Raw genomic sequence first — 12,852 nt, 5'->3', positions numbered from 1 at the left:
TTTTTTTTTTCTTTTTTCTTTTGCTTAGGTTTTTGTTGAGCTTCTTGGATCTGTGGATTTATAGTTCTCTTGAAATTGGAAGTTTAGGCCACTATTTCTTTAAATAATTTTTTTGTGCTCCTCTCAATCCTCAGTTCCCTGGGAAATACAATGATTTGTCTTGAAGCCCCATAGCTCACTAATGGTTTGTTTAATTTAACTCCTGTCTTTATTTTCCTTTTGAGCAGTTTTTATTGCTGTGTCTTCAACTTCACTAGTCTTTTCTTTGCAATGTGTAATTTGCTATTAATCTCATATAGTAACTGTATTTTTCAAAGCTGGAAGTTAAATGTGGGTGCTTTTTATATCATCTGTGCCTTTATTTAACATTTTGCCTTTACCTTTTTGAGCAAATACAATACAGTTCTAATAACTTTTAGTGTTCTTATTTGCTGCCTCTATCTTTTTCATGTCTTGACTGGGTTTGATTCGTCCACCACCCCCAGTCCTCCTCCCCGCCCCCCTCCTTTCTCTCCTCTCCCCGCTGCCTTCCCCTCTGCCCCCACGCCTGGTCAGTTTTTTACTGGACACATTACATACATTGTGCATTTTACTTTTTCGGATGTTGAATAGTGTTGTATTCCTATAAATACTCTTGAGCTTTGAACTAGGATATAGTTAAATTATTTAGAAACAGCTTGATTCTCTCGAGGCTCACTTTTAAGTAATAATAACCTTTCTGAGTTCACTAGTTAGAGTTAGATTTTCCACTTTGGTGGGAACACAAACGTTCCTGTGTGACCCCAACTATTGTTTCCTCTCACCTTTTCAGTGTGTTTCACCTCCTGGCCCAGGTCTTGGGTTGTTCTTGCATATATTTGCTGATTTGTACTCAGATGAAGACTCTAGGGCAGGAGCCCTCTTCAGATCTCCAGAGCATTTTATCGCTGTGGCTCTTTCCTTTGGGACACTCTGGCATGAACTCCAGCTACCTTGGCATCTCTGGACTCTCACCCTCATCTCCTCAGCCCAGCGTGGCCAGCCACACTCCATCTGGGTTCTGCCCCTCCCTCGCACCACTCTCTGGAAATTGTCTAGGCAGCAAACTTGAACAGTCTTGGGGCTCACCTTGTTTGTTTCCCATCTGTCAGTAATCCCTGTCTTGTGCGGCCTTGTGTCCAGTGTCTGAAACCCAAGTTTTCATAGACAGTGTTTGTCTGGCTTTTCAGTTACAGGTGGGAGGGTAGATTCCCCATCATTCGATGTTGCTGAACGTGTTCCTGCACTGTTTTTAAAGGGACTGTGTAAGGTAACTACAACATCTGAGTCTCCTGGTGGTTCTGTTTTGTCATTTCTTTTTCTCTGATTTTTAGTTCTTTAGAGTTTTTATTGAACACCAGCAGTTATATATGAAATGGTAGATTAGGTTGATGATCTAGATGGTGTTCGCTTCCTTAGGGATGCTTTGTTTTTTGTGTTTGCCAGGTAGTTGTGGGAGAAGTGAGTGACCTTGATCTCACCAGGGATTCGTCTCTGTTAAGTCTGGTTATCAGTGGTTGAGAGGGCTGGTTTACTCCAGGTCAGCTGTGTTCCATTTGCAGTTCCTATGTGGAACCTCAGCGGCTCGCCAGGGTCTTTTCTGGTGGTCCCTGAATTCCCGCTGTGTCTCCCCAGCTGTGTGGGAGGGCTCACCGTGGTGCTCAGTGCCTCAGCCTCTCAGCTGCAGTTCCCACTTCATCCGCCTGCCTCTTCGCACGCGGTCGCACCTGGTCTTGCAGAGCTGACCTGGCGGATATGTCCCGCTTGTTACCCTCTGTTTGCTTCCCTTCTTCAAGTTCTTTTTTGCTCATATCTATGCTGTTTTTATAGTTCTCCAAGGCTTTCACCCTCATTTTTGTGGGTTCCCTCCTATTTTTATCTACTTTTTTTCCTCTAGTGGGATCATTGGTCAACAACAAATTACTCTGTTCTAACGGGAAGCTAAAGTTCATATGTGTACAGATTTTGAAATTCTGCTTAAGAATCTTCAGGTAACAGCCCTGGCTGGTGTAGCTCAGGGCACTGAGTGCTGGCCTGTGAACCAACTGGCTGCCGGTTCAATTCCCAGTCAGGGCACATATGAGAGGCAACCACACGTTGATGTTTCTCTCCCTCTTTCTCCCTCCCTTCCCCTCTCTCTAAAAATAAGTAATCTTAAAAAAGGAAATAAAAAGATTCTGCAGATACTAAACAACTCTCATTTTCATCTTGTTCTTGTCCTTTGTGTGGGGGCAGCACTGTGGCTGACTCCTTTGATGTACATCTGTAGCCCGGATAACCCCTCGTTCTAGGCCCTTGAGGTGGCCAGGGAGGAGAGTGCTAACCAGGGCCGCCTGGAGACCTTCCTGTGAAGTAGGGGCTTGGGTCTGGACTCCTTGGGAGGAGTCATTAAATGACCTTTGAATCAGGTACCTTGGCTGTAGCCTTTTCTGCTTTGTGATATCTTTCCATGAAAGGTGATAGACCATGTTACTCAAATTCTGGATCAAATTCTTCTCATTTTTTTAGGGCTAAGATATTTAGCTCTTCTTGATAATCATGATATGTATAACTTGAGTCAGTCAACTTCTAATCATGTCACCAGCCTGTGGAGCTGCCCACCCTCTGGATAACGTTGGTGTCTGCTTTATGGAAGTTGTTCAGAGTTGTAGACAGGTAACCAGGAGAGAGGGGGGAAACCCAAGAATGGTAGTTCTGAGGCCATCACTTATCACCAGAAAACATTTACATGCCTCATTTACATATTCATTTACTCATTTTGAAACTTCTGATATGATGGGTGATAGGACAAGTTTTGAGGGTCCCTTCAGCCTATAAGAGGTAAAGTAAAGAAGGTAAAAACCATTATAAATACCTGACAGAAAACTTGAACTACTATCTTTTCTTTAAGACTGTCTTAACCAGCCTAGTGGGGTCAAGAAACACATCCTAGGATAGCTGACTACCCAGGTATTGGTATGAGCCAGGGGAACGTGGTGGAAGGACGTCTCAGGAAGAGGGGGCGCGTGAGAGTGTAAACAAGTGTACAGTGCAAGTCTCTCAACCCCCTGTTACATCTCCGAGCTTGCACGCGCACCGGGCGTGTGCACACAGGGTTACTGTTGCATCTCTCTGGAGTCGTCCTATGCGTATACAAATACAAGCACAGATTCTTACTCCACAGCTTATTTTTAATTGAAAAGGTAAGCTTTTTCTTCATGTTATATTTTAGAGAGATTTCTAAATAAGCATGTAGATAGATGGCCTGTACTTTTAAGCTCCATATACTTCTGTCACGTGTGTACTGTAATTTGGTTCCGTGGTACTGTATTGATGGTTAGTCTGTGGCACATGGTGCTATAGTGACCTTGCAGGTTACTCTGCATCTCTGTTAATGCATCAGTAAGTCAAAAGGTATATGCATTTGTAATTTTGACAGACAATATTTGGCTATTTTTTTAAATAATGAAATTCAGGATCAACCTATCTAGTCCTGACATTTTTAAAGTAATCATGTTATTTTATAAGTCGGGATGATTTATGTTTTTCTATTTGTTCTTTTTTTGTTTCCTTAAGTCTAGTATACTTACTACATTTATTCCCAGGTATTTTACCTTCAGGTTCTTATTATAAATAGGGTCTTACCATCTGTTCTTCAATCTGATTATTTTATACATGCAAAATACTGCTTTTCATATTAATTTTGCCCTTTGTTCTGTTACACTAAAACTTATTTTTTATATAAGTTTTATTGAGAAATAATTTACATACTGTACAATTCACTTACTAAAGTTTGCAGTTCAGTGGGTTTTATTATACTCAGTTGTACAACCATTATCACCTTGCTTTTAAAACATTTTTATCACCCCAGAAGAAATTCTGTATTCCTTAGCAATCATTCCCTGTTCCTTCCCCACCCTCCAGCTCTAGGTAACCAGTAGTTTCCTTTCTACCTCTAAAGCTTTGCCTGTTCTGAACCAAAGTTTCTGCATCGTTTTATTTTCTAAACAGCAGTGTGGATGAAGGTTCCAATTTCTTGAGTCCTTGACAATACTTTTTGATTTAGCCATCTTAGTGGGTGTGACGAAGTATTTTATTGTGGTTTTGATTTGTGTTTCCTTGATGGTTTATGACGTTAAGTATCTTTGTGTGTCTTTATTGGCCATTTGTTTATCTTCCTTGGAGATGACATATACTTTTTAATGTAATGAGTGGGTCGGAGGAAGTATAAAGTGATCTCTTTCTTTTCCATTTTAGAAAGTCAAGTTTAAGAGTTAAATATGCAGTTTAAACTATAAAGGCTCTCACCTTTCCCATGTTTTGTAGAACCTCTTACCCTTAGAAGGGCTTTAGAAAATCTGTTATAGCAAAAAAGGAAAACAAGTATTAATGCACAAGTCCTGCACTTTGTTTTTTTTGGTCACATTTGCCCTAAGTAGTTTATAAATTTGATGGTATTGTAAATGTTGCCATTTTGGAATTTTAATTTCTAATCATTCGTGGCTAGTATATAGAAATATAATAGATATATTTGTATGTTGATCTATCCCTATGACCTTGTTAAACTCACTTATTAGTAGTATTTTTATAGATTTCATAGGATTTTTACAGGGGTGGTTGTACCATTTGCAAATACAGATAGCTTTACTTCTTCCACCTTTTCAGTTTTTAATTTTTCTTGTCACTTGTCTGGCTAGAATCTCCAGTATAACGTTGAATGAGAGTAGTGAGAATGCATGTTCTTGCTTTGTTTCCAATCTTAGGGGAAGGCAGCCGTTCTTTCACCACTGAGCTTTTTGTAGATATCCTTTTATCAAGATTGAGGAAGTTCTCGTAAATTCTTAGCTTACTGAGAGGTTTTTTGTTTTTTTTTTTAAATCAGGAATGGGTATTAATTTTTGTTAAATGCCCTGTCTGCGTTTATTTAGATGATTTTCCTATCTAAGAAAAAAAATTTTGAATGACTTTTTTTTGAATGTTCAAAGAACCTTGAATTTGCTGGCACATCTTTTTTGTTTTGTTTTGTTTCTTTGTTTTTGTTTTATATTTTATTTATTTTCAGTGAGAGGGGAAGGGAGGGAGAAAAACATTGATCATTTGTGTCCAGGCACAAATCTTACCTTGGTAGTTACCATCTTAATATATTGTTGGATTTGATTTATTAGATTTTGTTAAATTTTGCATTTGTGTTTATGAGGGATATTGAGTTACAGGTTTTTTGTACTAGTTTTGCCTGGTTTGAATAATAGGGTGATGTTGGCCTTATAGAAGGAGTTGCAAAGTCTCTTCCTGTCTTCAGTTTTCTGGATGAATTTTTGGAGACTTGATATTAGTTCTTCTTAAATGTTTGGCAGTATTCACCAGTGAACCCAACTGGTTGTAGAATTTTCTTTGTGGGAAATCAAATACATTCATAGTGTTTTGCATCCATTGCTACCATTCATCTCCATAGCTTTTTGTTGTCTTGTAACCTGCCTTCATTATTGGAAGATACTTTTGCTAGGTTGCTAAGTGGACAGGATTTTTTTTTTTTTTTTCAAGTAAAGGTTTTGTTCACTGTCTTTTCTCTTACACTACCTCTCTTTTTTGGTAACAGCTTGAGATGTAATTCACGCAATTCCCTGTAAAATGTACATTCAGTGGTTCTTGTTTATTCACGCAGTTTTACACACATGAACAGTCATTTTCCATTTCCTCTCAACTGGCCAGCCCCTGGTAACTATATAATAAATATTCTGTTGTATGATGATATACCACATTTTATTGGTTTATGAATTGGTTAGTGGACATTTAGCTTGTTTTCACCTCTAGACTCCTAAGAATAATTCTGCTGTGAGCATTCATGTGTAAGTTTTTGTGTGGACAGGTTTTCATCTTTTTTGGGCACATACCCCGGCGCGGACTCCTGGCTCTGTGGTAGCTGTGTGTTTAACCTGAGGAACTGCTCTCCTGTTTTCCCCACGAAGCTGCGTCCCTTTCCACCGCCCCCATCCATCCGTCAGCACTCTAGTTTCTCCGTGCTTGCTGATATGTGTTACTGGTACTTTCTGATGATAGTCATGCTAGTGGATGTAAAGTAGTATAGCATGGTGATTTTGATTTGCATTTCCGTAGTGGCTGATGAGACGGAGCATTTTTCTCATGGCCTTATTGGCCATTTGTATATCTTCAGAGAGCTCTGTAAGATCTTTGCTTATTTTTAAATTGGTTTGTCTTTTTCTTACTAAGTTGTAAGTGTTCTTTATATATTCTGGATACAAATGTCCTAGCAGATTTATGATTTTCAAATATTTTTTTCCCTTTCTTTGGGTTGTCTGTTTACTTTATGAATGGTGTCTCTTGAGGCACAAAGGGTTTTAATTTTGATGAAGTACAATTTATCTGTTTTATCTTTTGTTGGTCATGCTTTATCAGTGTTATATCTAACAAGCCCTTGCCTATTCCTGAGTCACAAAGATTTATGTCTGTGATATCTTTTTTTCTTTTCTCTGTGTGTGTGTGTGTGTGTGTGTGTGCGCGCGTGTGCGCGCGCCTGTTTTCTTCCAAGAGTTTTTGAGTTAATTTTTGTATGTGGTATGAGGTAGGGGTCCATCTTCATTCTTTTGCACGTAGATACCCAGTTGACTCTTGCCTTTATTTCTTAAGATTTTTGTCTTGTCCCTAACCCACCCCTGTTTTGGGGACTCTAGTTACACATATGTATAGTCGACTCTTTCAAGTTGTTCAGGAGTTCACTGATGTAATTTTCCCAGTGCGTTTTCTTTCTTTGTTTCATTTGGGATAGGTCTGTTGCTGTACCCTCATTTTAGACAACGGTGTTCAACTCCAGGCGTTCCGTCTGGGTGGACACGCTGTCTTGTGTCTACTGAGCATGCTCAGTTGTCTAGTCTCCAACCGTGTGGAGCAGTTGCAGCAACTTCACCTGTCTGGCTGCTGATGTCGTTGCCCTCTCTTCTAGGCTTGTTTTGATTGTTCTTTCTCTTCATTATGAATATTATCTCTCTGTCTCTTTGTGTGCCTGGTAATTTTTCACTGGATTCCAGATACTGTGCATTTTTATCTTTGTGTGGTGATATGTATTTTTAAACTCCTGTAGTTGGTATTGAGCTTTGTTTTGGGATACAGTTACTTGGAAACCGTTTGATTCTTTTAGAGACTTGCTCTTAAACTTTCTTAGCAGTGATGAGAGTAACCTTGAGTCTAGAGTTAATTTGTGTTCCACTAAAAGTCTAGTGAGTTACAGGATTTTTCCCTTTGGTATTTGGCAACACCAGCTAGCCTCAGTTGTGTGTGAGTCGGGGATTGTTGCCTATACTCCTTTTGGGTGTTTCTTTCTGTCTCAGGCAGTTTCTCACATACATATGTGGATCAGTACTCAGTTGAAAACTTACCACCTGACCCCTCTGTCTTTTTATCTGTCCTCTCTGGTCCTCTGCCTGTGTCAACTTTGTCCATCTTTGTTTCCCTGGACCTTCTCTGTCTCCCGAACTTGGTGTTGGGGGTGGGGGAGTCTCTGGGTTTCCTCTGGGACCTCCTCCCTGTGCTGGCTGTCAGGAAGTCGGCTGAGACCCCTGTAGGGCCCACATTATTTCCCCTCCATCAGGGCTCACCCTCCTGCACTGGCTGAAGTCTGATGGCTGAGATGTGTTTGTTCATGTGTGTTGTCTGGTTCTGTCATTCACATGAGTCTGGTCTCTGTCACTTCGTCCTGATTAAAAGTGGAAGTCTCAGATTGCTTTCTGCCAGTAGGAGATCCGTTCTCAAAGACTGGTATGTTTTCATTGCATCTGTGTGTTTCTTTTTCTCTCAGAGCAGGTTCTAGACCTTTAAAGAGATGATGGGGAAAGTTCCTAGATAGATTGTAGAAATGATTGGCGTCTTGTCATGATATGTCCAAGTGTAGATTTAATATTGCATTGATAGAAATTATTCTGTTCTTAGTCAGTGACTCTTGTGTCTACTACTGTTTGATTATGTAGCTGTGACTGAATATCAGAAATGTTTCTGGGCAAGTATTTTTACACTTCATTATTTTAGTTACATGGTTCTTGTTGCAGTTATATCACTTGGGTAACCTGGCCTTAAAACTGCTAAACTGAGGATGTCTTGTGCAACAACATAATTCCTGTTCTGGAGTTTAGACAGGAACAGCCTCTGAGATGCTGGATGTGATTCTTTTCTTTTTTGCATAAATCCAAATCGACCATATTGAAATAGTGGGTTTATCATTTGTATAAATTATTTGTACATTTTCTTTTAATGTCAGCTCAAGGGTGTCAGACTCATTTCCACTGGGGCCCCATGAACTTCACAGTTGCCTTCAAAGGGCTGAAATAATTTTAGGATTGTATAAATGTAACTACTCCTTAACTGTTAAGGAGTTGAAATTACTTTCGGTCCTTTGAAGGCAGCTGTGAGGCTGATGTGGCCCCGGGTGAAAATGAGTTTGACACCCTTGTCATAGCTGAAGCCACTAAAAAGTCTTAGCTATTGTGCTCTTAAAAATAATGATACAATCTAAATATGGATGTATTGCCTTAAAGGGGTTTTGCATTCTGCTAAGCATAGAGTTTATGACTTTATCGTAGCCGTGAATTATCCTAGAACAGTTAAGTTTTCTCCTGTTAACCCTTTTTTTTTTGTAATTTTTTGTGTGGTAAATTAGTACTCATCAAAACACCTAGATATTCTTTGATCCAGGGGCCAAGTGATAGAGAATACTGTAATCCTTGCCCTGTTTTTCTTCTGTTACAGGTAGAGTAAGAAGCTTAAGCTCATCTTTGTGGTCGTTAACTCACCTGACAGCTTTGCATTTGAGTGACAATTTCCTGTCCCGCATTCCTTCAGATATTGCCAAGCTTCACAATCTGGTGTATCTGGACCTGTCCTCGAACAAAATCCGGAGTTTACCAGCAGAACTCGGAAACATGGTATCACTCAGGTGCGCAGACTGAACTCAGTACCTGGCTGCACGGCCCCCAAAATGAGACAGAGCACTCACTGTGTTAGGAAATGGCATTGTCAGTGCGATGGCATCTGACCAAAAGTAAACATAACTGTATCCTTTATATAAAGGTTTCCTAGACAATTGAATGTCAGCTAAGAAATACTCAAGTAGATGCACTGCCTAAAATTTGTTTTACTGCCGTGGTTGTGTTACATATTTTTTCTTGAATCAAAATTTTTGGTGAAAGTGGACTTAAATAGAAGGCACCCGTGTGAACCCCACATATGCACTTACATGTGGCAGACAGTTGTGGTGCGTTCCCCCCTAAATTGGGCACAATGCTGTCCTTAACACAGGGTCCTGGGCACCATGGCCAGTTAGGGAAATCTTTTTGGGCATTCCAGGACTTCTATGCATGATAGTGATAAAGCCTGGACCTGAAAAAAGCTAGTGGTAGTCATTGAGTTGGGGACTGTCCTGTGGAAGTGCAGGAGGCAGGTGGGATGCAGAGTCACCCAGAGGTCAGATGTGAATCCTGACTTTGCCCTTTATAAGGAGTATGATTTGGGCAAGCTTTTAACCTCACCGACTGTTTCCTCATCTGTAGAGTTGCTAGAACACCTATCCTGCCAAGGCTGAGATGAAAGATATTTGAGATAATGACTAGAAACCAACTAGCAAACAGCCTGGCACATATTGTATTTAATAAATGGAATCACTGTTGTTTTGTTACCTGTGTTTTATAAGGTAGGTGAGATCTGCTCAAGTCCAATTTCTGGCTATTACACTAATCCCAGTGGAAAATCTTGCCCCATTTCGTGTTACCTGCCTGTGTTCAGTAGTCCCACTGTCTTTTGGCCATGCAGTAAAAAGGAGTATGGACCTCGTGACGGTTTCTTTACCTCTATTGCTCTCCTTAGTCCAGCCCTTTGACATTTTTTAGGCTTAATCATTGAGTATGTATTATGACCATTTCTCCCAAACCAAATTTACTTAAAGGACCTTCTTCTTATTTATTTTATGACCTTACCAACCTCTGTTTACTCACTAGTAATCAAAGTTTATTTAAATTCTAAGAACCAAGAATTATAAAAATAGTTCTTATTCACAAATAAAAATTGATGAATAAAACTTGAAGGAAGTTGCCAGTACCTCAGTGCTGGGTCTTTGTGGGGATTTTCCCCCCTATTGAAGAGTCCTTTGATATTTATTTTATGGTTATCTGTACAAAACAAATCATTATAATCACCATTAGTAGTTAATATAGCTGCCATTACTTCTGAAGTGAAACTTCGGTGATTTTGAAGTGTTAATCATAAGTTCAGCGTGCCACTATCAGTAGCTGTTTCCAGTTGGTATTACATGATTGTTTTCATTCTCGTTTAACAATGCACACTGGGCTGGTCTATCATTTTCACTTTCTTCAGTGTGTCCCCCAGCAGACGCCCCTGGGTGGGAGCTGTGCTCTCGGGGGCGCCTGCGGACTGCCAGGGCGCCCTCTGACACACCGCCTGTGGGGGAGGTTGTGTGTTTCTTGGATCGAATACCCTTAAAAAATTCAGGCTTGTATTTTGTTGGTCTTTTTTTCTCCCTCATTTCATTTTTCTAGCAACTCATTGTTTCCCTATATTTTTACAAATGTATTATTTATAGAAGTTTGGGGTGGGGGATTGTGTGTGTTTTTACCATATATGATCTGAGAGGCACTATACTAGACATTGGAAGATAATATAAAATTTTGCTAATTTTGGGGTCTTACATTTCCAGAAATTATATTGTTGGTGTTAGCTGTTAGTTAAAGGTTAATTTATCTTCTGACTTTCTGGAACTTTTACATCAACAGGGAACTCCATTTAAATAACAACCTGTTACGAGTTCTACCTTTTGAGCTGGGGAAACTGTTCCAGTTGCAGACTTTGGGCCTGAAAGGTACAACTTCCCATATTTATGCCTCCTTTGGTTTGTATGTATGTCTTTGAGTCTGAAGAAGCCATAAGAGGGAATCCTTTTACCTGGGGATGTATAAGCTAACTCTTCCCCACACTTCATTAACTTCTTAGGTACATCGCGTGCTTTTCTTCCTTGTCCACCTGTAAACTGTCTGCTAGGCTTCGTGCCGTTTTCCTCCTGGTCTGGCTCCGCTGCTCTAGCCCTTGTTTCAATTGCCTCTGTTCTGATATGTTCCGGTGGTTACACTTTGCTTATGTCATCATGTGGCTTTCTTATGTTCAAATCTTAGAAAATGGCAATTTGCACAAAGTATAGAAAACAGTAAATAGAGAATTTGGACCTGTTAATGAAGTATTTGAGCATTTTTTTTAAAACTTGATTTATTAGGACTTCCCTAATATATTAGCATTTGATCCAGTAAGAACTGTTGGGAAGTATATTTTTTAAACCATCAAGATTAAAAGTTACATTATAGTATGTGAACACTTACAAATATTTTCTTTATTTCTTCACCAGTCTTGTAGCTTACTTCATGATTGATTACTTTTAGAAGTCACATAATGAAGTCTTCACAAATTGCACTCTTTATTTCTTTTTTTAAAATATATTTTATTAATTATGCCATTACAATTGTTCTATTTCCCCCCTTCATTCCCCTCCACCCTGCACACCCCTCCCCCACCATTCCCCCCTTTAGTTTATGACCACATGTCTCAAGTTCTTTAGATTCTATATTTCCTATACTATTCTTGCCCTCCCCCTATCTATTTTCTACCTATTGTCTATGCTACTTATTCTCTGTACCTTCTCCCCCCTTCTCCTCCTTCCCACTCCCCTGTTGCTAACCCTCCATGTGATCTTCATTTCTATGGTTCTGCTCCTGATCTAGCTGTCCTCTTAGTTTGCTTTTGTTTTACGTGGGGTTGTTAATAACTGTGAGTTTGCTGTCCTTTCACTGTTCCTCTTTTTTATCTTCTTTTTCTTAGGTAAGTCCCTTTAACATTTCATATAATAAGGGCTTGGTGATGATGAACTCCTTGAATTTGATCTTATCTGAGAAGCACTTTTATCTGCCCTTCCATTCTAAATGAAAGCTTTGCTGGATAGATCAATCTTGGATGTAGTCTTTGGATTTCATGACTTGGAATACTTCTTTCCAGCCCCTTCTTGCCTGTAAGGTCTCTTTTGAGAAATCAGCTGACAGTCTGATGGGAACTCCTTTGTAGGTGACTGTCCCCTTATCTCTTGCTGCTTCTAGAATTCTCTCCTTCATTTTAATCTTGGCTAATGTGATGATGATGTGCCTTGGTGTGTTCCTTCTTGGGTCCAACTTCTTTGGGACTCTCTGAGCTTCCTGGATTTCCTGGAAGTCTATTTCCTTTGCCAGATTGAGGAGATTCTCCTTTATTATTTGTTCAAATAAGTTTTCCACTGGTGGCTGTTCCTCTTCCCCTTCTGGTACCCCTATAATTTGGATGTTGGAATGTTTAAAGATGTCCTGAAGGTTCCTAAGCCTTTCCTCATTTTTTTGAATTCTTGTTTCTTCATCCTTTTCTGTTTGGTCATTTTTTTCCTCCTTCTGGTCCACTCCTTTGATTTGAGTCCCCGTTTCCTTTCCATTACTATTGGTTTCCCGTGCATTTCCGTTCATTTCAATTAGTTTAGCCTTCAGATGTTCCTCTAATTTGTGACTAAAATCAGCCAGTTCTGTGAGCATCCTGATTACCAGTATTTTGAACTGTGCTTCTGAAAGTTTGGCTATTTCTTCATCACTTAGATTTATAGGCTCTGGGGCTCTGAGTTGTTCTTGAGCCATGTTTTGATCTGTTCATGCCTGTAACATATAAGGAGCGGAGCCTTAGTTGTTCACCAGGGCAGGGCCACCCAGGTCGCTGGTTTGTGACGCTGTATGTGGCGGCGGGGTCAGAGAGGAACAATGGCAGTTTCCTCTGCTGCTT

General features: G+C 39.9%; 1 protein-coding gene across 5 annotated transcripts in view; it reads left to right on the top strand.

The window, feature by feature from the left end:
• CNOT6 (CCR4-NOT transcription complex subunit 6) overlaps positions 1-12,852 on the top strand; it is a 58,813-nt gene that overhangs the window by 25,209 nt on the left and 20,752 nt on the right. For 3 of the 5 annotated variants that reach the window (XM_037136358.2, XM_053656824.1, XM_037136356.2), the window contains 2 exons: positions 8,752-8,938; positions 10,788-10,873. The exons of 1 other annotated variant lie outside the window; for it this stretch is intronic. In XM_037136358.2, the coding sequence (XP_036992253.1) occupies positions 8,752-8,938; positions 10,788-10,873 (273 nt within the window). The remainder of the gene's footprint in view (positions 1-8,751; positions 8,939-10,787; positions 10,874-12,852) is intronic. One more of the 5 variants, XM_037136357.2, reaches the window with a different exon arrangement.

This window comes from Artibeus jamaicensis, unplaced genomic scaffold, assembly GCF_021234435.1.
Source record: "Artibeus jamaicensis isolate MK-2021 breed Jamaican fruit bat unplaced genomic scaffold, CSHL_Jam_final scaffold_286, whole genome shotgun sequence".
NCBI lineage: Eukaryota > Metazoa > Chordata > Mammalia > Chiroptera > Phyllostomidae > Artibeus > Artibeus jamaicensis.
Note: the sequence above shows the minus strand (reverse complement) of the source record. Positions and strands in the feature narration are given on the sequence as shown.